Below are 12,721 nucleotides of genomic sequence, written 5' to 3'. Positions count from 1 at the left end.
ACTTGTGGGGTGAACCTTCAGCATTGGCTTCATCCAGTCAAATAATGCAAAAATCAGTTGAAATTTTTTACAGAGAGATTAATCAGACGTTGGAATGGGCTGCCCAGGGAGGTGGTGGATTCACTGTCCGTGGAGATTTATAAGATGAGACTGGATGTGGCACTTAGTGCCATGGTCTAGTAACCACGGTGGTAGTGGATCAAGGATTGAACTTGATGATCTTGGAGGTCTTTTCCAACTTGATTGATTCTATGATTCTATGAATAGCAGAGCTGATTGAAAATCAGTCCTGTATGAGACTTTTTGCAAAGAGTTAACTGGACTGGAAAACCCAGTTGTCCATTTTATTTCATGCTGCGAAGGAATTGAAATCTCTCCAAAGTGAATGTGAAAGACTGGGATAAAGTGGATCATTCTTGTTTGGTACGATTGTACTTTGGTTGGACAGTTTGCTTATTATATTTGTGGAGGACACTAAAATGGGGGACACCGATAGAAAGGCAAGTCTGTGTTTTAAGTGATCTAATAATGGTGGAGGTTCAGTCTGGGGCAGGGGAGGGGGGGGTGGGAAGGGAATGTGATTTGGGAGAAAGGACAATTTCATTGGGACATGAAAAATCGGTAATGTAAATACACCCTAGGAAGTGACTGGGTCCTTTGTGGTTCAGCAGCATGAATCTAAGGATTATAGTAGATCACAAGGTGAACGTGAGTTAACAGTGTGAGTATTGTGAAGAAGCCAAAATCATATCCTGAGATGTATGAGTAGAGGCACAGTCTGTGAGACACATCAAGATTATCCTTTCACTGTACTCAGCATCAGTGAGATCTTGATCTGAGCTGGGTCGATAAAGAGCAATGAGAATAGTCAAAGTCTGTAAAACATGGCTTGTAAGGAGAGACTGAAGATATTGTTTTAATAAGAAGGGGATATTGTTGTGACATTTAAGTTAGATAATAGAGGGAGAGGAAAAAAAAAAAAGAAAAAAATTAAAAAAAGAACATGAAATGTTTCAAGTGAAACCCATTCAATTTCCTGGGAAAATGATGGAGCCCTGGAGGCTGGCAACCTGTAAGATCAGGTGAGGCAAATGCCTTTTGGGAATGATAGGGATGCAGCTGACCCTGCCTGGAGTTCAGGGGAATGGGCTACGTGATGCCATGTGGCCCATTTTGGTTTTACAGCTCCCCCCTGTCCAAGTGCCTTTCCAAAGGGCAAGGCAATGGGAATATAAGCTCCCAGCCTCTTCTTCATGTTTTTGTAGACCTGACTACTCCCATGTGTTTGAGTGTTCAGGAGCATTTACTCTTACAGAGCTCCCTGTAGAGAGCAGTTAGAGTAGCTCTGTCACAGAGTTACCCTGTTACAGAGATCAGAAAGCAATTGGTGTGAGGGGGAAGGTCAGAACAGGTGCTAGGAAAACCCCTTTTCAGATATTGTCCATTGGAGAGGCCTGAAGTGTAAGTCATGTTCAGAGGTGGGAATGATCTAGCAGTTCATTCCTCTCATCAAACTGGAGAGGGAACGAGTGGTTGCAGCTGCTGCTTGCAGTTGTCTTTAAGCAACACTTCAGTTTATATACTCTGCCTGGGAAAGCCCAAATCTCTCAACCTTAAGGTTTCCAAAACATGTAGCAGCTGGCCAGCCTTAGCTGCTTGCTGCTGCTGGAGGTGAAGGTCAGAGTTGAGCTTGAACCCTTGTTCCATTGGAGGAGTGGTGGCAAAGACTCCTGTGGGAAAGGCTGTTGAGTCAACCACAGAGTGTGCAGCTACCAGTGAGGTGGAGGAAAGCCTCCATGCTGTAAAAATAGCTACACTAGGAGCCCTAATATACTTAAGTGCTTATTTTTCCATGTGTGATCTCATGCAAGCCAAGCTGCTGGGCAGCATGACATAGCAATTGGCCAAAAATAAAATACAACTCAATCAAAATGATTTTTTTCTGAAGTTAACCTTTGATGGGTAGGAGGGACAGGTACTCTGTTTTCTCATTTCCATTGTTCCTGTTAGAAAAAAAGGTGCAGGAGGGAAAGACAGATGAAGATGGGATTGACACCTGGTATCTGTTTTGTGATGATAGCCACAGGTTAAGGATAGGAATTGCAGCTTTCTTGACAGGAAACTTATGCCTGTAATACAGCAAGAACATGTACATGGGATTTCTCTGTGTGCTTCTGCAGCTGACTTCACTGACCTGAGTTTGGGTGAGTATTTGATGCTGCAAAAATGGTATAGACCTAAAAGCATTTGAAGCTGAAGGAAGTGCAGCACCAGCAACCTTTGAACAAGGCACTCTAATCCTGGTTGATAAGCCTTAAAACAATGTCTTTAGAGCCCTTTAGAGGTTCATTTTCTTTCATTGTTTGATGCTTGGCTGTTAGTTGATTTTTAGGGGGTTTTTTGTCAGTTTTGGTAGGCCTGCATGTGGCAGGCTGATACCATGAAACCCCTATGACAAAAGCCATCGAATGCCTGGACATGCTGGTAGTTTGACCACTGTCTTGCCAGGGTTAGCATTACACTCTTCAAGAAGAAGAGAGCCTTACTAATCCCTTGCTGGTGGAGAAGTGGACAGACCTGAGGAGTAGGGTGGCTTTCCTCTTAGAAAATGTAATCCTGAATTTCATATGTGAAAGCATGTGCATCTCATGGCAAAACTCTGGATACACACTAGCAGACTTGGGGCATTGTGTTTTTCTTTTTTCTCCTAGCTATTAACATAACTTATAACTACTTCAGGTTTTGTTTCTGTAACAGCAAAAGCCAGGGTAGAAGATCGCTGACACCACAGTCTTCTCATTACGCTTCTCCTCTGCAGGGCCTCTGACCTGTTTCTGCTGGACACGCGGGCAGTGTGGGCATCAGAGGAGGGCTGGCTGGAGTTTGATGTCACTGCAACCAGTAACATGTGGGTGATGAACCCTCAGCACAACATGGGACTGCAGCTGAGCGTGGTGACCCGGGACGGTAGGTTACGGGCCAGGTAACACTAGTCACCTCTTGAGTCCCTTGGATGTTGTCTAGAAGTGGTGCTAACAGAACCCAGTTGGGATGTGGGGGTTGGGCACCCTAAGCAGCTCTAGCCAACACCACGAGCAGGGCGTCTGAGGGCATAAGTGGTGGGCTGTCAGTTATTGGCTGTCCCACGATGGTCATGTCTTTCCACATAAGTGAGGTCAGGTATCTCTAGACAGTACCAGGATGAGCTGGTGGAGGTGGGTTGGGGTAGTCTCCAACTTTGTTTTCTTTCTGTCACTTCATGCTGGAGTTTGGTACACCTGTGATGTGAAGTAAGAGTAGAGGGGCTGTCCCCTGTTTTCCCTGAGGAAATGTTAGTACCAGCCTCTACCTCCCCAGTTGGGCTGAGAGCCCATTCCTCTGCTCCTGACAAAAGCACACCATCCCTTTGCCGTCTGCTTTCCCTAGAGGTCTCCTAATCTCACGTCTGCTTCTTGTGTTTCACAGGCAGCAGAACTAATTTCGTGACACATCTGGGCATTGTGTTGTATATATCTATGTATATAACTCTTTATAACAGAGTAGAGAAAATAGAGAGTTTATTTTTTTAACTTTATAGTTATACAGAGTACAAAAATCCTAAACTGGAATAGAGATGCCAAAGGGATACCAAAGAGCCAGATGCTGCAATGAAGTCTCTTGTCCAGGATGGAGTGCTGTCGTAACAATGCCCATAGGCCGTGGTGGCAGGAAAGGAATGTTTAGTGTTTAAAGAAGAGTATGAGCAAGAAGAAAAGAGACACTGCTTATGGGGATGTTGTGATGCTGAAAGGAGCAATCCACCTGCACTCTTTTTTCTAACATTCACTTTACTGTTTGGTTTGAAGGTTTCAGTGTAAATCCTAGAGAAGCAGGCCTTGTAGGGCGAGATGGCCCTTATGACAAACAGCCTTTCATGGTGGCCTTCTTCAAAGTGAGCGAAGTTCACCTACGGACCACTAGGTCAGCGACAAGCAGGCGCAGGCAGCAGAGTCGGAACCGCTCCACCCAGACTCAAGACGTTTCCAGGGTGTCAAGTGTCACAGGTAATCATGTAACACAGGTAATCATGCAGCACAAGCTGGGGTGACTTGTAAGGTTTTCATTTGCTTTGGAGTTGAAAGAAGCAAGAAGAGGGTTGTAAGGTGGGATGCTCTTCCCTGGGGTAATAGGTTACATCTGCAAGGGGTTGGAAGAGGAGATCTCACGTAATAGACTTACAGGAGTCCTCTTGAATCCAGGGTGGAGTCCAGACCCCCATGTGAAGTTGCGCCCATTTATTTCAAGGGGATGAGATATTTTAGCCACAACTCTTGTGCTTGTAGGTTGTTTGCTATGCAGTATTTGTCTAGGATTATGCCCTAGAAGTGAAGTGCAATATTTGAAAGACTCAATCTCTGTGTACACTGAGATTTATGGTATTGCACATATGCATTCCCAGCAGAGTCCTCTTTCAGATTTCTTTGGAAAAAAGGTGGTAGAACAGCTCGAGATTTTTTTTTTAACCTTGTGAGAGCATCAGTGTATATGTGGTGAAGCATATTTCCAGACAGGCAAAGAAGTTTTCCTGTTTACTGTGGAAAGGTTGCATGTTGCAGGTGTTTTACAGCAGCCTTATGAGTGCTGTTGTGGGCTGGTGGGGCAATACAATAACTCTGAAATTTTTATGCAAATTGAGAGAGTCTTCTGTCTTCTAAGTCTTACCTGTTTTCCAGCCACTCTGCCCTCCATCACAGTGCTACAAGTCCTTCTTCATTTAGTACCTTCTTTCCTTTGAAACATTTTAGCTTACTCCAATTTACTTGATTAATTTGCTTATGCTGCCCCCTTCATTTCCAATAGGATCCCTTCCCTTCCCGTCTCTAGAAATGTCTATACCCCAAGGAAGAGAGGCAGTTGTATTTTTTAGTCTATATCCAGACGCAGCACAGGGAGATGAGCCAGCACTGCCAAAACGTAGCTGGTGTGAATCTGTAGGCTTTCACTTGCTCCTGAATGCTTGGGTTGTGGGTGAGCCATGCTGCACCTGAGGTTGCTCCATGTTGGCCATGGTACTGGGAGCCTGCAGGGGACAGAGCCAGGATGGGAGCCCTTCCAGGGCTGGTGGCCAGGGTCTGTGCATGGCCATGTGTTGACTCAGCCAAATTGCTACAGCCCATCATGGTGAGGGACTATGGGCTCCCATGCCATGCTGTGCAAGGGCCAGTGTGAGTGTGAAATAAGGCTTCATGGATTTTAAGGGCAGGAGAAAAGACTCAGTCCTGCAGCCTGGCCTCCCCAGGGGAGGCTGGCCACTGCCAGCATGGCATTGCTGGAGGAGTTACCATCTAATCTGGCATGAGAGCCCTCTGCCAGCACCTTCTGTGGGGCCAAATTTCTGAGACCTGCTTTGGTCCTGATTTCCTTCAGGTCTCCAAACTGCAGATTTAAAGCTGGGCATCATGGCTTCTTACTGAGTTACTTTCCTGAGTGATGAGTTTGCTAAAACAAAATTTTCATATTTTTAAATCAGGCAAAGTGACTTAAAGCTCCAGAGGGAGCAGATACATTGGGCAAAAAGGGACATTTTTACATTGCTGCTTTCTTGACTACACCACACATCAGGTCATAAAATTCTAAAATGACAAAAAAGGGAAAAAATAGCTGGCATTCTTTGATCTCAAGGGTTTTTTTGGGCTCTTCTAGCTCAAAGCCAGCTTTAATTTAAAACCTGGAATTTGGCATTTCAGTAGACAATAAGGTATAGTTGAGACTGTTAAGCGCAGGGGAAGGGAGAGGAGTTTAAAATTAAGATGTATATTTGGTTGGTTTCTGTGTTTAGAAAAGAGAGACTACATCAGCTTGTTTTCCTTTGTAAGTGTATGACTCTCAGACTCTGTTCTCCTTAAGAAGTGGTTGATTTAACAGCCCAAGAGGCACCAATGACCAATAAAGGTTTTTAGCATTAAAGAGATCACAGGATTTTTTAATAATTCTTTTTTAAATGTGAGGATGTCTACATCTACGGCCCTGGGATTACCCTGAAGGCTGCCTAGTTCTTCTGAGGGTGCCCTGATGCATCTGGACCCAAAGTGGGTGCAGAACTGGGTTGCATCTCCCCATGTGTGCATCTTCCTCTCTTGCTGTATCTTACGTCTTGTCAAATTTTTGTTCTGTGCTCTTCCTCAAGCTAGAATTGCTGCTGCCTACCAGGGCTTGAGAGCAGTTTCTCTCCTTGAGAGCAAGGCAGTGGTTTGGTGTTGATGGGTTTTTTGGTAGATTAAAACTTCCTTTCTCTATGTTAGTGAATGCACAGGGATTTATTTTTTCAGTCCAAAAAGGAACCCCTTTTCCTAAAGATCCTGTGAGTTGTTTTGGGGCAGTATGTTTTAAAAAGCCCCATTTGCTGTCTAAATATGGCAAGAATTTCAAGTTCTGCAGTTTTGAGTGCCTGAAGTGTGCTGCTGGGCTGGTACCAGATCTGGTGAACCGGGGGTTAGGTGAAAGCGTGCTGCTGTGTGTGGGGAAAGGGACTCCACTATGCTCCCTTTGACATGCAGTTGTTGTCCTGCAGTCAGTACCAAGAGCTCAGATACTAAGGCTATGGCCGTAGCATAAGATTCTCAATGATCTGTATTTTTTTGCCAAGAATAATTATTTCCCTGTATTACAAACACGTAATTATGATTGGCTTGTATAAAGCAGAACTGAATAACCCCCACGGTTATAAACTGCTTTGACATAGAGTTCCTGGAGCTAAGCTCAATTCTTCTGTAGAAGGAGGACAAGCAGGAAGAAAAGGAAGTATTTTCACCTGCTGAGGCAGAAGATCACATGCCAACTCTGGCCCAGGACGTGGAGGAACGAGGTGGGTGGGAGGAGTGAGCAGGTGTTTCTCTGCTGTTGTCTGCAAGATCTGGAGGCCCTCACTCAGCTGAATCTTGCAGTGGATTGAGCTTGTGCTCTCAGACTCCACACTGACCCTCTGGTTAACTGAAGAGATGGGGACTGTCTTCAGCATAACAGATGGTGACCCTCTGCCATACAGCCACCTCCATGATTTACAGTTTCTGCACAGGCCTATCTCTTTGTCTGATGGCGATAATCCTTCTCTTCTGCAAGTCAGCCTTCAGGCATATCTCTTCCCATCAGCGCTTCCTGATGGAGAGCATTGAAACGCCTGACTTTGGGCTGTGCTTGCTGCTCTGAGTGAAACTCAAGCAAAACTCTTTTTCAGGTCCTTCTCTTTAGCCATCCTAGGGCCCTTGCGACTGGTGGGAGGTGCTCCATGAAAAATGAAGAGGCCCTCCAAGTGGCCTTTCCTTCCAGCAGACATGCATAGCACCAGACAGATTTCCCCACGTGTACGGGAACCAAATATCACAAAGGGCAGTATGCACAAACACTGTAGGCAAATAAAGCTAAATGCTTTTGTGATGGCAAGGATCTTGTTAACAAACTTCATTATCTGGCAGCCAATCTTCCCTTCAGCATAGTGCTTGGATGCAGACTGGAGCAGTGTGGCCAGCATTTCTGTTTGTGCCTTCACATGGGGGTTCACGTCAGCCCAACATCTCCCCTTCTTCCCACCCAAGCAGATCACTTTCATGTGAAGTGGGCTGTTATTAAGTGTGTGATCAGTTTACACCAGCTTTATCCGGGAAAATCACCAAAGTCAAACACCAAGAAGAAGGGGCTGGCCTTAGAGACCTCTGTCAAAGCTATTTTGAATCACGAAGCAATTAATTACTGGGTGGAATTTGGTAAACCGGCACCTGGGGAGCAGCAAGTGTTCTCATTCGGATCGACCTCAGTAAATATTTATATGTTCTTTGCCAGCACTTAACGTGGGAGAGGTTATAGGAAATCTAGGGTTAGTGCATGAGTATCTGTAGGAGGAAGACTATTAGGGTCAGGCTATTCTCTTGCCCTTTTCAGCAACACACATGCCAGTGTCCAGCCTTAAGAGAAACATCTGTGCTCGCAGAAAGTCAGACTTGGGGCCTGGTGAAAGCAGACAACATTCAGTGCAAACAAGCTGCAGGGACAAGCCATCTTAACTGTGCTGTTTTAACTGTGCTGGGAGTTATTTTTAAGTGCAGAACTAGGGGTTTGAGTTTTTTTAAATCTCTGTTTTGGACAAAATAGTTTGCAGTATGATTAAATGCAGTGCCTTGTAAATGCCAAGCTAGTATTTCTGAATTGGTATGTTCAGAGGAAAAAATAGAGATGATTTTGCTAAACCCACAATGAGCCTATAGGAACTCCCAAAGCAGCTCTCTAAACTCTGAGAGATTTTAAGGGTTTCTGGCAAACAATCCTCACGAATTGTGCTGTGGCAGTGTAAACTGGCCCCATGGAAGTTGTTTGCAGCATCCCCCCTGCTGCAAGCTGCCTGCTCTTGGCCCTCCTGGCTCCTTGCTGCAGGGCTGGTAGGAAGAGACATGAACCCTGTTGCCTCTTGCCAGTTGGATCTTGCACTGCTGAACCACCTCAAATGGCAATTTGGGCTAAAACAGCTGAGCATGCTGGCCTGGGGTAGCTGATGCTGCTTTCCAGGCTTTGGAGAAATTGTGTCGTGGAAGCCAACTTCAGTAGCTCAGTGAGCTTTAGCTCACTGCCAAAACCCCTTGACTGTGTGTATTCTTCTTTTTCCAGGCCCATAACTGGATGCACATTCAATGTACGTGGCTCTAGGGCATATGCTGAGCCCCTAACTGTAGGGAGTGGGTCATGACTATGTGCATCTGTTTTGCTGCATTTTTTTCTCCAGTTCAGAAAGCCACTGCTAAGGTTGCTTAAAGGTTTGTAAAACCCCTGAAGTTGGGCTAAAGTAGCTTCCATGAAGTAGACATAGTAGACAAACACATAACAAGAAAAGAGGGCAGGGGATCTTGGGGGTGAGGGAAGAGTGCAAATCCAGGGAGAGGGGATGTTTAATATACTGGCGTTTCAGAAAGCAAAGGCTCAGTCTGGACAAGTGAGAAGATAGAACTGTCTGCATCTGCCTTGGATGAAGAGCAGCCAGTGCTCCATGCAGAGTGTGAATCAGGTGACTCCAACCAGTGAGCAGAGGCAAATTTTTGGGGGCAGTGTGAGAGAGGACATGTTCATAACATGTTCTGCTTCATGTAGCTTGTTAAGCAGCTTTTTTTTCCCACCCCTGTGTTTTCTTAAACTTGTGATTGCTTGCAGCCTTCCTTCCTACTCCTGTTTTCCCTGCCTCCCTTGCCTTCTCCCCTTTCCTGTAGCAGATTTGGGTAAATTATAGCTGGATTTGGAATGTAGCATCATTCTGCCCACTCAGTTGTGAATAGATCAACTCCACTGTAACTCCCAAATACAGATGGTTTCCTCTAAGCAAACTACATATTTCCCATTGAAGAACAATGAAGTTGTGTTTTCAGGTACTTAAAGGAAAGCCTTTGATCACTAAAAGTATCTTCTGCTCATTTTTTCCCCCTCATTATGACCAGATCATTTCAAAACATCTCATGCTAGAAATTTGCTCCTGGGCTGAGCCAGGGACTGAAAAGCTTCATCTGAAAAAAACCCACCACACCCTGGTTTCTTCTGGGTATGTCTGGTTTGAAAGTGGAAAGCTCAAATAGAGAGACTCTCCTCCATCCTTGCTACCGCGTGCTCCTGAAAGAGTGAATGTTTATACTGCAGCAGGCTGTTAACCAGCTCTGCTCACCTGATTAAATCCGTGATTGAAGCAAAGCTATTGAAAGTCTGAAATGCAATCCTTAGAGTTTAAAACCCAAGCTGCTTCTAAAAACAACTCTCTAATCTTTGGTGGTTGGGAGGCTGGGTTTGAGGTGTAGGGTTTTTTTCAGCCCTCAGTGTTAACTGTACCCAGCTGTACTGCTGTGCTGCCCTTAATGTCAGTTGGATGTGCTTTTAGTATTATAGTTTTTCTTTTGAATAAATATTTGCATTTGTAGTTCCCAAACTTAGGGGGGGTGCTGGAGGGAAGCAAAAGAAAGGCTTATTCAGAGCCAAGGAAAAAGTCACTAAAAATATTTTTCTATCCCAGCTGCTGCATCTGGGGGAAGCTGCACTGGAAGGGTGACCTTTCAAGCCATGTTAGGGGCACCAGGGGGCTGGTAAGCCAAAAGGTCCAGGGCAATGGGAGGCAGGCACATCAGCCTGTGACATCTGCCTGCTGACAGAAGCGCCTTTAATTGCAAATGAGGTGTGTGAGAGAGGAGGAGGCCCCTGTGGAAAGGCATGGGAGAAAAACATGGACGGGGAAAACATGGGCTCCCACACTGCTCGGCTGAATTTGCTGCCATCTCTTCCTCTTGTGCTTCCCATCGAGTGCACAGTACGGGTTCAGCAGCTGTAGCTGGTGGCCAAGCTGCTCTGCTGCAAAGGTGGTTTCTGTGGCTGCTCTGCTGAGGTCCAGCAGCCACCTGAGGTGTGACAAAATCAGCAACCACCCGTCAGGGCTGGATTTGTGCAGCCACATGGAGGTGAAAGGCCCCTCTGTCACGGCTCAGCTCCTCTGTGGTTCCAGGTGTTCACATGTGGAGCCACCTCTCTTTCCAAATATAAATGGGAAATTCCACTCTCTGTCAAAAGCTGCACTTTGTGGGGTCATCAGGAGCAGCTCCTGCATGGTCGAAACATCCTCATACATTGCGTCATGGCAAGGGAGAAGGTCTCTGGTCAGGGCTTTGCACTCTGCCTTCCCACTCTGGTGAAGTACTGGCACTAAGGAGCAAGTGAATGGTGAGAGCATGTCAAGTTCTGTGTCATCTGCAGATAAGCAGCTTATGGAAAGGAGAAACAGGTTTTTCAGAGCATGGTTTGTAAAGGTCCAAGGGTGGAGGTGGTGGATGGGGTGATGTCTGGGGAAGGCTGGGGGTAAGACAGAGAGAGACGGGGACTTCCCTGCCTATGGGACACCTTAGCTGTTTAAGGACTCCTGCTAACTGTTACAGGGAAACAAGGTGACGATTAACCTTCCTGGGGCTGTAATTCTTTCAGTAAGTGTGTGCGGTTTGAGCTCACCACCTAGGGCGGCACACCTTGGAAACCGCAGCTGAGGAAGTGGGGTGAGTCTGAGCACCCAGTGGGGATGTCACCTGTGCCAGGCTGAAGGAGTAGATTTATTTTAAGAAGTCGTTTTACTGGAGGTGTTTTACAAGCACTTTGAAGGCAGCTGAAGTAATTATAACTGAGTCACTGTTACTTGGGTTCCTCCATTCCCAAAGGCATCTTAAAAGCTTCAGCCCTGCTTTGGATGTCCCTCAACACCCTTATCCTTTTGGCTGCTGAGGGAGCTCATCATTTCTTGCTGCTGAGCCCACAGCACGCACACATTTGGCCAGCTGTGCCCTCCAGCAATGCTCTGCCTGTTTTAGTTTCTAAATTCTTGTTTTTGTTCTTTTTCTTTTAACAGATTACAACAGCAGTGACTTAAAAACAGCGTGCAGAAAGCATGAGCTTTACGTTAGCTTCCAAGACTTGGGATGGCAGGTGTGTGATGTTTCTCCCTGGGTAAACTAGACATTTTGTTATGAAATGTTATCTAAACAGTGTCACGGTAATTCCACTTGAGTCTGCCATTGTGCTTTAAAATGTCCCTTGTGCCTCCTCACTAAAACCAGTGACAGGGCAAGGCAAATAAATATTGATAGTTGTGACATTTGATAAGATCCAGAGGAAGCTTGATACTTTATGAGATTCAAGTATACAGTCATTCTCTGTCACTCACAGGAATCACAGTACGGGCAAGGGTTTATATCTGTGAACCTCTAATGATAAGAAAAAAAATCTGATGATAAGCAGTGATTTTAATTAAATTTTTTTGTGTGTAGTGTTCAGCCACTGTTTGAAATTGGCCATTGTTTGAAATCCTCCATCCCTGCGCCACCATTAGCACTGCCTATGGTAGGTAGACTGAAGACTGGGTTTAGTTGCAACACCATGAGGCCAGAAAGTTGTTTAGAGTAAGTTATTTAGGACCAGGCCACTGTGTAATCAAACATCACATTTCAAAGAATGCCCTCACCTTTTCTTTTTTAAAATTTTTAAATTTTTCTTTCATTCTTTCATTCAACCCTTTTGTGAGGGGAGATCCCATTTCTGTCAGCTAATGTTTTTACCTGGTTATAATTCAGAATGCCAGGGCTGCCCCTGGTGCTGCCCCTGGACATGGAAGTCCTCTCAGCTAATGGGACAGTACTTTTTGTAACTTATGTCAACTCCAGCCCACTAGCTGCAACTGTGGGTGCCTGCTGACTCCGTTCTCCAGTACTTGGGAGTGGCATTTCTTTTCACTTGTGAACAGTTTTTCCACCTGTTCCTTAGCTTACTTGCCCTGCTTTCAGGCAGGAGGCAGATTCCAGTTGTGAAGTTCCTGATCTTGAAGGCACTGCTTTCATGTTTCTAGGTGTAGAAAGGTACAATGCTGCCAAAGGCAGGCCACAGACCAGCAGGGCTCATTGCAAGAGTTGGAATCCAGGTCCTACTTGTTGCAGGCAGATGATCAAGGCAGGGCAGCAGCCCCCTGCAGTTTTTTGGCACTGCCATCTCCTTCAGAACATCCATTAATTTTTTTTTAGCAGAGCACTTCCCTTATTCTTACAGCCCATTAAACCACAAATTAAATTACACAGTCTGTACTGGCATCTCTAGCAGAAGGGTGATTTTCTTATGAAAAGCAGGTTGGTTTACCAGGAGCAAATTATGGGTGAACTAGTACAGTAAAATGAAGGGGAGTTTTTGCGATGCC

General features: G+C 45.4%; 1 protein-coding gene across 1 annotated transcript in view; it reads left to right on the top strand.

The window, feature by feature from the left end:
- Positions 1–12,721, top strand: part of BMP6 (bone morphogenetic protein 6) — a 65,961-nt gene that overhangs the window by 50,653 nt on the left and 2,587 nt on the right. Inside the window, exons 3-5 of the mRNA XM_018077684.2 lie at positions 2,819–2,967; positions 3,846–4,043; positions 11,387–11,463. Coding sequence (XP_017933173.2) covers positions 2,819–2,967; positions 3,846–4,043; positions 11,387–11,463 — 424 coding nt within the window. The remainder of the gene's footprint in view (positions 1–2,818; positions 2,968–3,845; positions 4,044–11,386; positions 11,464–12,721) is intronic.

The sequence above is a fragment of the Manacus vitellinus genome, unplaced genomic scaffold (assembly GCF_001715985.3).
Source record: "Manacus vitellinus isolate BGI_N305 unplaced genomic scaffold, ASM171598v3 scaffold_39_pilon, whole genome shotgun sequence".
NCBI lineage: Eukaryota > Metazoa > Chordata > Aves > Passeriformes > Pipridae > Manacus > Manacus vitellinus.
Note: the sequence above shows the minus strand (reverse complement) of the source record. Positions and strands in the feature narration are given on the sequence as shown.